General features: G+C 45.6%; 1 protein-coding gene across 1 annotated transcript in view; it reads left to right on the top strand.

Annotated features, from left to right (window-relative positions):
- Positions 1 to 12,118, top strand: part of Xylt1 (xylosyltransferase 1) — a 288,836-nt gene that overhangs the window by 211,235 nt on the left and 65,483 nt on the right. The window contains exons 4-5 of the mRNA XM_028778238.1: positions 243 to 415; positions 1,876 to 2,078. Of these exons, the coding sequence (XP_028634071.1) occupies positions 243 to 415; positions 1,876 to 2,078 (376 nt within the window). The remainder of the gene's footprint in view (positions 1 to 242; positions 416 to 1,875; positions 2,079 to 12,118) is intronic.

Below are 12,118 nucleotides of genomic sequence, written 5' to 3'. Positions count from 1 at the left end.
GTATATTAGCCTTTTCAAACTCCTGTGGTATAGAGAGAACTGCCATAAGCACCACAGAGTCTTCTACAACCTTGTATATGGGCAACATAAGGGTCTAGGACTTCTTGATTCAGCACACTCAAGCTCTAGGATTCTATAGGATGCTATGTTCCTGTCCCAGGGGAAGGGTAGGAGACAGTTCCTACTTTCTAGAGTGCAGGCCATCCTCAAGTTCATCTCTATGGTCTTCTGGTTTTCCCTAGGCAAAGCCAACAAGAATGTCCAGTGGGATGAGGATGCTGTGGAATACATGCCCGCCAACCCAGTAAGAATCGCCTTTGTCTTGGTGGTCCATGGCCGTGCCTCTCGACAACTACAGCGCATGTTTAAAGCCATCTACCACAAAGACCATTTCTACTATATCCACGTGGATAAGGTAAAGAGCCACTATTCATATCTCTGTGCTGGGCTTCCTCTGCAGTGTGTCTATCCATCTCTGATCCTTCCTTCCACCTCGCAAGTCCAGGCTGAAGTCTAGAAATAGAACAACAGCATGTGATTCCTAAGTTTGTGTGTGTGTGTGTGTGTGTGTGTGTGTGTGTGTGTGTATGTATACATGTGTGTTAGTTTCAGAATGTTTAGTTGTGGTGCTCAGCTTTTCCTTTAGAAAAGCTTGGTTGTTTTTTTTTTGTCTTTTTAATCTTCCTCGACACATGATAATTACAAGTATTTATTGATTAAAATTTGATATGTTGCTCTATGTATGCAGGGTGAGCCAGTCAGTTCAGAAAATTAGCATATCCATAACCTTAAATTCTTTTCATTTCTTTGTACTCAGATCATTCCAGATCCTCCCATGCGCTTTTTTCACCATGTTCTACATTACTGGTAGTGTTTGTCTTCCTCCTACATAACATAACACACACACACACACACACACACACACACACACAGAATTTCTTCTTAAAACCTAACTGTGCTTTTTTTTTTACCTCTTCCTCTCCCTGTCTAGTGCCCACTTCCCACCCTCACAGATCTGTGAAGCTAGCTATCCTAAGAGTGAACTCACTTTTCTAGAGAAGTCCAGGTAGTTGAAATATCCTTTTAGACCATAAGCTAATCAGTTTTCCCTTGCCTGTCTGCAGCCACACACAACTGTCAATCAATGGGCGTATTCCAATAAACCTTATTGCCAAAACTCATACTTGGCTTGCTGACTCAGGAGCCATCTTTTCCTAGAAGAACCTGTTAATCTGTTGATGTCACAAGATATGTGCATGTCTAGAACCCTAGAGTGCCTAAGGTGGAGGCAGGAAGGTTTCTCTGAGGTCAGGTTCATCCCCTTTCTTCTCAGAAAAGCACACAGGTTGAGGCTCTAAGACAGTGGTAGAATGCTCACCTAGCAAGTACAAGGTCCAGTTAAAGCTTTAACACTAAATAAATCCCAAGAAGGCAAAAGGGCTACTTTCATCCCCAAGATGTGTTTCTAGTCACCTTGTGAAACAGTAAGGGAAGAGAAGTGGTCCCAAAGGACAGAACATAGAAACCCCACCTCCTACTCACAAAGACTCATCAAATTTAGATAGACCCATGTTCTTGAGCTGGGCACCTTGAAATAACATGCAGCAGTCATCTGTGTTGCCATGTAGTGTTCTAGGTCCGTCACCTCAAGCCCACTGGTGACTAACTCTGCGGTGGGCTTAGGGAATATGAACGTCAGTACTCAGTGGTTGAATATTGGTGTAGAAAGACACTGCAGGCCAGCATCAGCAACAGCCAGTTCCACTATGATCAGACACACCAACCACAAGGGAGAGAGGTGGTTGGGATGTCTAGGGGCTGATGTCCTCTGAGCTGTCTACTGACCCCTTTTCTCCTTTTCTTTCCTGGGCAAAGCGTTCCAATTACTTGCATCGGCAAGTGCTTCAGTTCTCCAGCCAGTACGACAATGTCCGAGTCACTTCCTGGAGGATGGCCACCATTTGGGGCGGAGCCAGCCTCCTGTCCACCTACCTGCAGAGCATGCGGGATCTACTGGAGATGACTGACTGGCCCTGGGACTTCTTCATCAACCTCAGTGCTGCTGACTACCCCATCAGGTGAGGCAGTCACCAGCTCCAAGGCAGTCAGTTCCAGGGTCCTGCTTCCCTCACCTCTTCCTGTAACAACAGTGAGGAAACAGGAAAGCTCAGGCTGTCAGCTTCCTGTCCAGTGAAGCATCCTGCTTCACAAGATGCCCTGTGTTTTCTCTATGAGATTAGCCAGCATTACATTCAGAAAGCAGAGGGAAGAAGTGAGAGCGCATTGTATTCCTAATGAAAAAGGCCAGGAGAAGCCTTATGAATAACAATAGAAGAAGATGAACTAGAGGATGCTGCCTTGGAAAGTGTTCCTAGGCGGAGAAGAGCTGGGCCAGCCCTGAAGTGGGAACGTACCTGGTGTGGGCAAGAGGTAGTTGGGCTTGGAAGTGATGTAACAGATAGTGAGGGATAGAGTAACCAGACACAAGGTCAGAGGGTCACGGAACTGTTACTCCAAGCCAGATAGATGTAAGTATATTTTGAGCAGAGGAAGGACAGATCTGACCTTGATGTTAAACTCAAAGTAGCCTACTAGAATGGCAGTTGCTTATAACAGCCTAGGCAAGGTCACATATAGGAAGTGAGGAAGACCCTAGAATATATTCTAGAGCAAGATGAGTTGGCAATCAAGGATGGAGCACAGAAGAGCGGGAAGAACATTCTAGACCAGGCATTATAAGCTGTGCACTATTAACATTTGAGCTGACAAATTCTTTACTATGGGGCTTCCCCTTACCCTGTCAGATGTGTATCTGTGTCTTTGGTCTTTACCTAAAAGCTGCTAATAACATGTTCTGCTCACTTATATCCTTCTCACACAATGTCTGAAGATATTTTCAAATGTCCCGTGAGTGCCTAGATCACCTGCTGCTGAGAGCTACCACGTTTTTATATGAGAAAATATAATGGGTAAAATTATTAATAAAGATGAACGTTTTCATCTGAGAAATCTAAAACTGGATGGAGTTTAATGAGCAACAGCCTAAGGAAAGGTGACTCTAGCTAGACAAGAACAGGACAAGGGGCTGTCTTCCAATAAAAAAAAACTGAATTTAGAGATTTCTCCAACATGCAGTATATAGCAACTGTTACAGGAGGAAATTCCTTGAGCCTTTGTAGGGAACCCAGTGGTTATGTGGTCAAATTCAGGTCCACACTCATACAATGAAGACATGACAGCAAGGATTAGAACCAGTTCTGTCCATTTCCAAAGTAGATGTTCTTTCTGCTTAAAACTTACCTCCTGGGAAAACCAGGAAGCTGGGCTGTCTGTAGAGTTGCAAGCTGCCTAGAAAATGCGGGAGGAAGCAGGCCAGGTAGGCATCCGCACAGCTGCCACCTCCTAGTTATGCTGCTTTGCACGGATTGCTATCCCAGTTGTAACTATGGCCACTTACCCAGAAAAGTCAGGCTCCTAGAGGATGCAGGCTCAGATTCTCACCAGACTGCTCAGCATGGAAATCCAAGATCAGTTATCAAAGAAGCAGCAGAATTACAGGGACATGAATCCATTCATGTGACACCAAGAGGCAATAACAGACTGTAGCAGAGCATCAGGCATTTGCAAGGTACTCGGTGCATATCAACTGTTGCCATCTAAGTTGCAGCCGAGTTTGCGTTTTTTTATCTTTGCAAGGGCCCCAGCTGTCTTTCTCAGACCATGTGCTGAAGGTGTGTGCTTCATGGCTCCTTTAGCTTTACAACTCAGTGTTTGTGTCTGTGCCTGGCTTGCTCTTCCTCTGTCTCCCAGGTAATTGCCAGAGTGTCCACCCACCCCCTCAGCTCTTCTGTGCACTCTGTCCTGTCAGCCTTATGGCTAGCTGCAGCTCATACTCCGGGCTCTGCTGTTTCCTCTTGCTGTTGTTTCTATGAAGTCGCCCCACACAAAAACATATGGATTTTTCAGATGAATGGTTTCATCCTGGGTAACTCTGATAGGTTTCACATTCCATCTGCTGTCCCATCTGTAGCTTCTAAAATGACTCCTTCCATCCCAGGAAGAATAAGAAAGTTAAGAGCTTTCCCAAAGTGAGATGGAAGTGCTCGCTTTAGACATTTCCAAGGGGCTTTGAGGACTTAGGGAGTGTTCATGGACAGAAGCAGCCTGAGGTATCCAGTCTGAGCCCCTCTTCCCCTGCCCACCATTACTGGGCATACAGACTCTCTTCCTAAGTAATTAAGACTCACTGACTTATAGAGTCATAGACATGTTAACTCCTGGACACAGGTAGCCATGTGAGTTGGTGCAAACTACTTCAATTGTGTACACCTCAATTTTTTTTTTTACCTTAAAATTGAGCACCATAGACTGCAGTGCTTCTTCCAAGAGGCTGTTGGAGGAGAAAAATGAAAAACGGTCCCACAGAGGCATCACACAGAGCCTGATGCATACCAAGTGCTAGGTAAACACAGGTTGGTCACAGCAGTGGGATGATGTGTGCATCACAGGCAGGACTTCACACTCCCCCTCCCTTCAAAATATTTCCCCTTTCCCTCTGATGGAGTGAAAAGCCAAGTGATTATTTCTTGAATCTCATCCCTTCCCAAGGTGTGAAAAGGATTGTGTGTCTGTGAACAGTGTTTCAAGAGAAAACAAGACATAATTTGTGGGTAAAGGAGATTCGTGTGTGGGCTAAGTGTGCTCAGACTCCATGCTTTACCGCCCTGCTGTTGATGTGGTACTGCCCTGTGCAGGCTCTGGTTGAAACTAGTAAATGCCCAATACATGGTTAGACATAATGTTCCCAAGTTCTAGATCTCATCAAAAGATATGCTAACTGTGTTTCTCATGTCTTACCTACCAAGAAAGTAACTATACCTAGCATCCTTTTGACTAGCCACATGTAGGGATGAGGCCATGAACATTTCTCCCTGTTGTTTGGTTTGGACCTGCACAGAGACATCCATCATTAGGACTCTTACCTTAGCAAAAAAATAGAAGGTTGAATATGTCCACAGCCCCTCTCAGGGTTCATATTATGTCTGTGGTGTGTGTGCATGCGTGTGTCTGCGCTTGTGTGTGTGTGTGTGTGTGTGTGTGTGTAACAAGCTGTTGCCTAAGGGAAACAGTGTTAGCATATTTCAAACTAAACCCAGGATTTGCCTTTTCTGCCTCTTGGGGACACAAAACCATAACATGTTACACTTGGGACCCACTATATAGACATATAAGTTATGCTAACCACAGACTCAAACCTGTGTCTTGAGAGAGTACCAGTGTTGGGAACCACACATTTGAATAAGTAGACAAGACAAGAAGCAGGTAGTTGGGCCTCTCTATGATCTCCCCAAACCAAGTTTGTATGAGACCTAACATGGAAGCACTCCCTGCATAACTATTATGTTCCAGAACCTCTGTTGGGGACTCTAACACATAGTTTGATTCTCATCCTATAAAAGAAAGATGTATAAGAAGCCAGTAGCGTCATAGGCTTACTGTGAGTCAAAGCCTTGTCAAGATCAGTGGTTTAACAGGCCTACTATGAGTCAAAGATTTGACAAGACCTGGAGCAGAGCTGAGTTGCCCGAGGGCTAGATATCAATGTGGGCACCCAGATTCTGTGCTCAGTCGCTTCTATATTGTCATCCTTCCATCCCTCATTGGCTCTTGAGGATGGAAGAATCCCTGTGACTGACACCAAGAGGTAGCCACAGACATGAGTGCATAGCCCATGGGTGCACAGCGTTTCGAAGGTGCCAGCCTTCCAATGATACTGTGGACAAGATGTATTTTCAGTGTAATTCTTGCTTACTCCTGATTCTCTGCTGAATAGGAGAGCTCTCTCCAGTAGTGCTGGCTGCCTGGGGCAGAATCAGAGTTACAGATAGAAATCAGAGACTCAGGTATGAAATCTAAGCTTCCTTTATCTTCTTCCTCATTGTCTTACTGCCCAACCTCTTGTATAGCAATTCAGGGGTGTCTTGGGGAAGGAAGAGTTCAAGCCAGCCTAGTGAGGCCAGTGGAGAGAACTCTTTATACTCATGGATGAATCCAGCACATGGGGCTCCTTCTAACAAACCCAGTGACTTCATAGGTCTACTGTCAGTCAAGTCTTGACAAGACCCAGTCAAGGTCTTGTGGTCTGCTTTGAGTGGATCTGTAGGTCAAATTGAGGAGCCACACTGGGAAGTTTTAGGGGAAGAGATCTTACATCCATCTTGAGATATAGTGTTGGTGGCTATGGGAGAAGAGATGGAAGGGCCCACATGGAGGTGGGAAGACTATGGAGAAGGCCAATGCTTCTGATGCTCCAGAGCCATGTAAACAAAACTGCTCTCAACCTCCAGGCAGAGGCAAGCATCCAGACGCCATATGAGCTTCCAGAATCTGTGGCCATTTAGCCTCACAGCTAATACAGCTAGGCAGCCACCTTCTGCTTAGGGAACTAGAGCCCTGAACCTGCACAGACAGCCTCCTCCAGAAGACTCACAGAGCATTTCAGTGGGAGATGGAACAAGGAACAGAACAGCCCAGTAGTCTGAGACAAGAATTTAGCAGAGCAGGTTCACAAGAGTTGCTTGTGAAATAGAGAAGTCACAGCCTATAGATTAGAGCAGAATGGAGCTTACCTTTGTTTCCTCGGCTGTTTTATAATTGTGACAAACCATGTATAACTTGAAACTTGTTATTGCTGTCATTTTAAAGGATGCAAATGAGTGGTATCGAGTGTGTTCATGTTGGGCAATCATCATAGCCATCATTCCCCCCAAGGACTGTTTTGACCTTGTAACCCTGTGCCCCCCCACCACCAGCAGCAGTAGCTCTAGTCCTTGGCAACCACAGCTGATCCATCTCTATGAGTTTGCTAACTCTGTGGACCCCCATGTGAGTAGAATCATGCAGCATTTGGTTTGTAACTGTCTTATTTCACTTAGCAGAATGTCCCCACGGTTCAGCCGTGTACCCTTGTGTCAGAACAGACATCCTTTTAAAAGCTGATGTTTCTGTATGATCACATGGAATGTTTCTAACTTTGGACTATTTGTAATGCCGCTATTATCAGTACTGATGTAGAGATCTCCTCAGGACCCTTCTATTTCTTAACTGAGTTGGTATATTCCTAAATTTTAATGTTGGTCTTTTTGAGTAACAACTGCAATGCTGTCCATAATAGCTGCACCATTTTGCATTCCCACAGCACTGTGTGCACATCCTCTTCAACACTGTTTGATGTGTTTGTGTAAAGTAACTATCCTAAGGAGTTTAGAGTCTCTCTTGGCGTTTTCTTTTCTTTTCTTTTTTGGTTTTTCGAAACAGGGTTTCTCTGTGTAGCCCTGGCTGTCCTGGAACTCACTCTGTAGACCAGGCTGGCCTCGAACTCAGAAATCCACCTGCCTTTGCCTCCCAAGTGCTGGGATTAAGTGTGCGCCCGGCCTCTCTTGGCATTTTCAAGCACATAAATCCTTTAAACGAAAGCCCAAGAACCCTAAAACAGCTGATATACTTGTTTATAGACCACATAAGGAGTTGTCCCCCAACAAGAACTTACAACTCATTCTTTTGATGGTGGTAGTGGAGGCTGCGGGGGTAGTGGTGGCACTGGTGGCGGCAATGGTGGCGGCAGCGGCAGCATGTAAGTACCAATGCACATGCACCATGGCCTGCATGTGCCTATCAGAGGACAGCCTCTTGTCTGTCCTGGTCTTCCATTTTGTTTGATATGGGTCTTCTTTTCACTATTACATACTCCAGCCATGCTGGTTCACGAGCTTCCAGGGTTCTCCTTTCTTCCCTTCTTATCTCACCACAGGAGCACCGGGATTACAGTCACTTGTTCCTGTGTCTTTCTTTATGTGATTTCTAGGGATCCAAACTCAGCTCCTTATACATGCATGGCGAGTTTTCTACCCACTGAGTCATCTCCCCAGTCCTCAAGTGATTCTTCTCGAACATCATCCCAGCCCACATCCATCTCACTTCAGATCTCCCCGTTTCCTGAGTGGCTCCTGTTCTGATCTCGGGCAGGTAGAAATTTGTGTACCCTTCCTAGTGCTGCTGCACCCAGCCCCCATCACATAGCCTAGCAGTAACCTAACAGACATTCTCATATGCATCCTCACTTCTGACTCCCTCCATCCTCAGCCAGGTCAGATCCTCATCAACTCAGCCCAGAGACAGGGGCTCACAAGCTAAACCATCCCCAGAGAGACCAAAACTTCTGGCAAGCCTTTTACCAGATACCTCCCCAGGTTGAGGCCTTGGGGGTTGGGGGGGGGACAGTGCAGCAGGGAGACATTTCTCACTCAGTAGGGCTTGACCAGCATGTCCAAGCTTGGCCAGGTACTCAGTAAGGGAAATCTGGGTTATGAGTGATTCTCAGAAACCCATGGCTCTACTTTGGACCAACTGATTACAGATTGATCCCTATGCGTAAGGATCTACGCACATTTAAATCTCTGCATATGGTTGTATTACAAGGCAGAGGGCTGAAAGCCACTGTCAGGAGGTGGGGGCCAGACATTCGTCACAGAATTTCAGAAACAGATAACAAAACAACAGCTGTGATGGGCAGTATGGGTGCTAGGGTTATGTCTCTTGGTAAACACTTGCCAGCAAGCATACAGCCATGGCTTAATCCCCAGAACCCAAGTCAATGATGGTGAGTGCTTTGTAATTTCAGTGCTGAGGAGGTGGACACAGATAGATCTGGGTTCACTAGATAGCCCAATCCTTGAGTTGCAGGCCAATAAGAGATCCTATCTCAAAAATATAAAGTGAACAATTTCTGGCCTACAAAACCTGAAATTGCACATACACACACACACACCATCCACACACACAAAACAATAAAATATATGGGTTGTAGTACTTGCCAGGGTGCCAGCCTGGGTCTTTTGAGTGTGACCTGTGCTCTTTCAGCATCTGCACCACTTTTGTCTGTGAGTGCTCAGAAATGCACACCCTCTTTCCTGAGACCCTGAAGCTCCAGGGACAAAAACATCCAACAAAATCTCCTCCCAGCTAATGTGTGATCTGAAAGGGCGCACCTGCTCAGGCTGCTGCTGCAGGACTGGGATAGTGAGCCTTGCTGGTAATTATGCTGTTAACGGCCTTGTTTGCATCTAGTAGCAAAATAAACATATCTCTAGGCCTGTTATTTTTCCAGACGACAGCCCACACCCCCCGCCTGTGCAGAAATGTCATTTGTTTTCCTCCTGCCTGCTGCTCAAGCTGCATTTTAGATCAGACAGCTCTTGGGCCTTCTTGAAACTAAGATGGACACCCCCCCTCCATTATCTACTAGACCAAAAGGGGGGACTATCTGGAGCGGCTGGAGTTCTCAGACCTCTCTTGAGAGTCAGAGGGAAAACATTCAGGTTTCTCAGGAAGCCACAAGTGGGTTGAGGACCTTGTCTTAGTCTGAGTAAATAAGGACGGAGATTTCTGGAACGGGTGCACAGCAGCGGTGGGAACAAAGGGCAGGAAATGAATGGGAGTTTGCCTGAGGAGTGTTGCCAGCACGTGCAGTTTCCTCCTGACTCACTAGCTTTTATAGGGCCAGGAGGAGTGTGCAGGCTCCTGGGAGAGAATTGGTGCTACTTTCTACTACATTTCTTCTTTTAAAAAGAAATCAGATGCTGGAGAGGAAGGTTTGAATGGTTCGTTCTTGAGTGGCATTAAATCTACTCTCTGGCCTACAACATAGCAGAGTTGACTCCTTCATACAAAGGGTGCTCTTTGAGAGTCTATTGGAATCCAGACAATGTGCTCACCCCAAACCTTCTGATAACATATTTGGGGTGATGGAAATGCACCCTAACATATCATCCAAGGCTATGGACTACATGATACCACATGAAAGTTGAAATGTGCCTCATGGGGCAAAGCAACTAACTTCTAAATTTTATTTTAACATAAAGGTTAACAGTGACCTCAAAATGCTTATGTTTGTTTCATGGAGCGAAACTCCACTGGACAATATTAACTATTTGCTTTTATAATCCCAAAAGATGGGTGAGCCAATGTCACGTATTTTAAATAACAGATGTGCTACAACCTTCTGCTGATGGTCTCACCAGATCTCAGGTCTATGGTACTGTGAATTTTTAAGTTATTTTGTCCCAATTTCTCCCTCTGTGGACTTCAAGCATCTCCATCTTGTCCTGGCTGTTCCTCTGTGGCCATGGGCAGGAATGGTGTGCATGCAAGGATGCTCTAACTACATGCTGGGGATTTGAATGCGAGCCTAGGGTAGTCATGATGCAGGCAAACAGCATTGTGGTATCTGTTATTCCTCTTGCCTGTTCTTGACACCTGTGAACAGGTAGAAGTTCATTTCAAGGGCAACTTGGATAGATAGCATCTCTTAAAATGTCAAGTAGAATAGGGATTTGTGTTTGCTGCTTTTTATATTGATGATGGAAGAGATTTGGAGGAGTCCAGGGCCCACTGGGCAGAGTTATAACCGTTGGATGAATAAATGTAAAATGTGGGTTTTTGCATCTTTATTGTGTGCATCTCCTCCCTTGGTGACATCCTACATCATGGCTCTGCATGCTTAGTACCCCGTCAGGGCCCTAAAAGTAGACACCCAGCAGAACTCCTGGAGATCTGCCCTTCTCCTGTAGACAATCACAGTTGATGACATTTCTTGGAGCTTACTGGGCATGATATGCTGGGCCAAGTATTTGTCCATGTATGACCCATGGTCATTCTTGAAAGAGCCTCTGGGGATAGATACCACACCAGTATTTCTTTGTACAGATGAACAAACTGAAGTTGTGAAATAAGAAAATCTTTCAGGGTCTCAAAACTAGGACATCAGGACTAGGATTCAGATCTGTGCTGCTTCCATCACAGGAAAAATGAAGGACCTGAGTTCTTCCCAAGCAGTTCCTGTCACTCTTTTAAAATCATCATCACCACCACCATTAATCAGCTCAAGTGCACAAGCGCACGTGTGTGTGTGTGTGTGTGTGTGTGTGTGTGTGTGTGTGTGTGTGTCTGTGACAGAGAGAGGGGGGTGTTAGTATGGAGGTTAGAGGACAACTTCAGAAGTCTATTCTCTTTCTACCTTGGGTTGTAGAAGTTAAACTCAAGTTATGGGTTTTTGCTGGCAAGCACCTTCATCTGCTGAACCATCTCTCTGGTCCTAGATCCTCTCATGCTTCATAGTTCTGAACTGAAGCTCTGTGGTCATTTTCCCCCATCCTAGTCCCTGGTGGATGAGAACTGAGGAGAGAGTTACACACAGCAAAGCCCAAGAGCCAACCAGCCAATCCTTTCTGCCATGCCCTTAGTGCACCCTGTGTAGTCACACAGAAAGGGCACTGAGAGTCACTGGATCCAGTTGACTTGTACAAGGACCACAGTCAAGCAGGGATTGCAGCAGGGGCTCAGTGGACTGCTAAAGTAAAGTCTGCATAACTACGGGCTACCACTGTGTCACATAAGCAGCTGACACCAAGGGGGAAGAATCAGTCACTCGGAACACTAATCCATTCCTCCACAGCCTGCATGAGGACTTCAGTGAGTGCATTTGCCCCAAGCATAAACCTAGGGACCACCTGTCCTGCATCAACCAGTCACAGCCATCAGGACCCTCTGTAATCCTGCCTGCTATGGCTTGGACTCTACAGATCTTGCCCTTAAGTGCCTAACTGTGGTAGTCTATGGGATTCTCAGTCATTTAAACAGTAGTCTAATTTAGGCACAATAAGAAGGAATGGTTGTCACCATTTCCAATATGCATACTTATTCCTGTGCAATAATAATAACAACAACAATAATAAATATGTTGACATATTTTACACTATCAACTGCCCTACTGGGGCAGAGAAGAAGCCACGTGACCTCAGTCTCCCCCATGTTAGGAAAAAAAAATGTTCTCTATGTGCTAAAAATCTACTGTTTCTGGATTTGGAGACAGGGCTTGGAAGGAGGTCATTAAGATTTGCTGAGGTAAATGAGGATAGGTCCCAGGCTCTACAGAACTAGGCAAATAGACACCAAAACACTGTCTTTGTTGCTCTTTTGCTTGAGAGAAACCAGCAAGAAAGTGGCCGTCTGCAAGCTGGGGAGAGGGCCCAAACTGGGAATCAAATTCATGGGCACTTTG

Source organism: Grammomys surdaster, unplaced genomic scaffold, assembly GCF_004785775.1.
Source record: "Grammomys surdaster isolate TR1022 unplaced genomic scaffold, NIH_TR_1.0 330, whole genome shotgun sequence".
Classification (NCBI taxonomy): domain Eukaryota; kingdom Metazoa; phylum Chordata; class Mammalia; order Rodentia; family Muridae; genus Grammomys; species Grammomys surdaster.
Note: the sequence above shows the minus strand (reverse complement) of the source record. Positions and strands in the feature narration are given on the sequence as shown.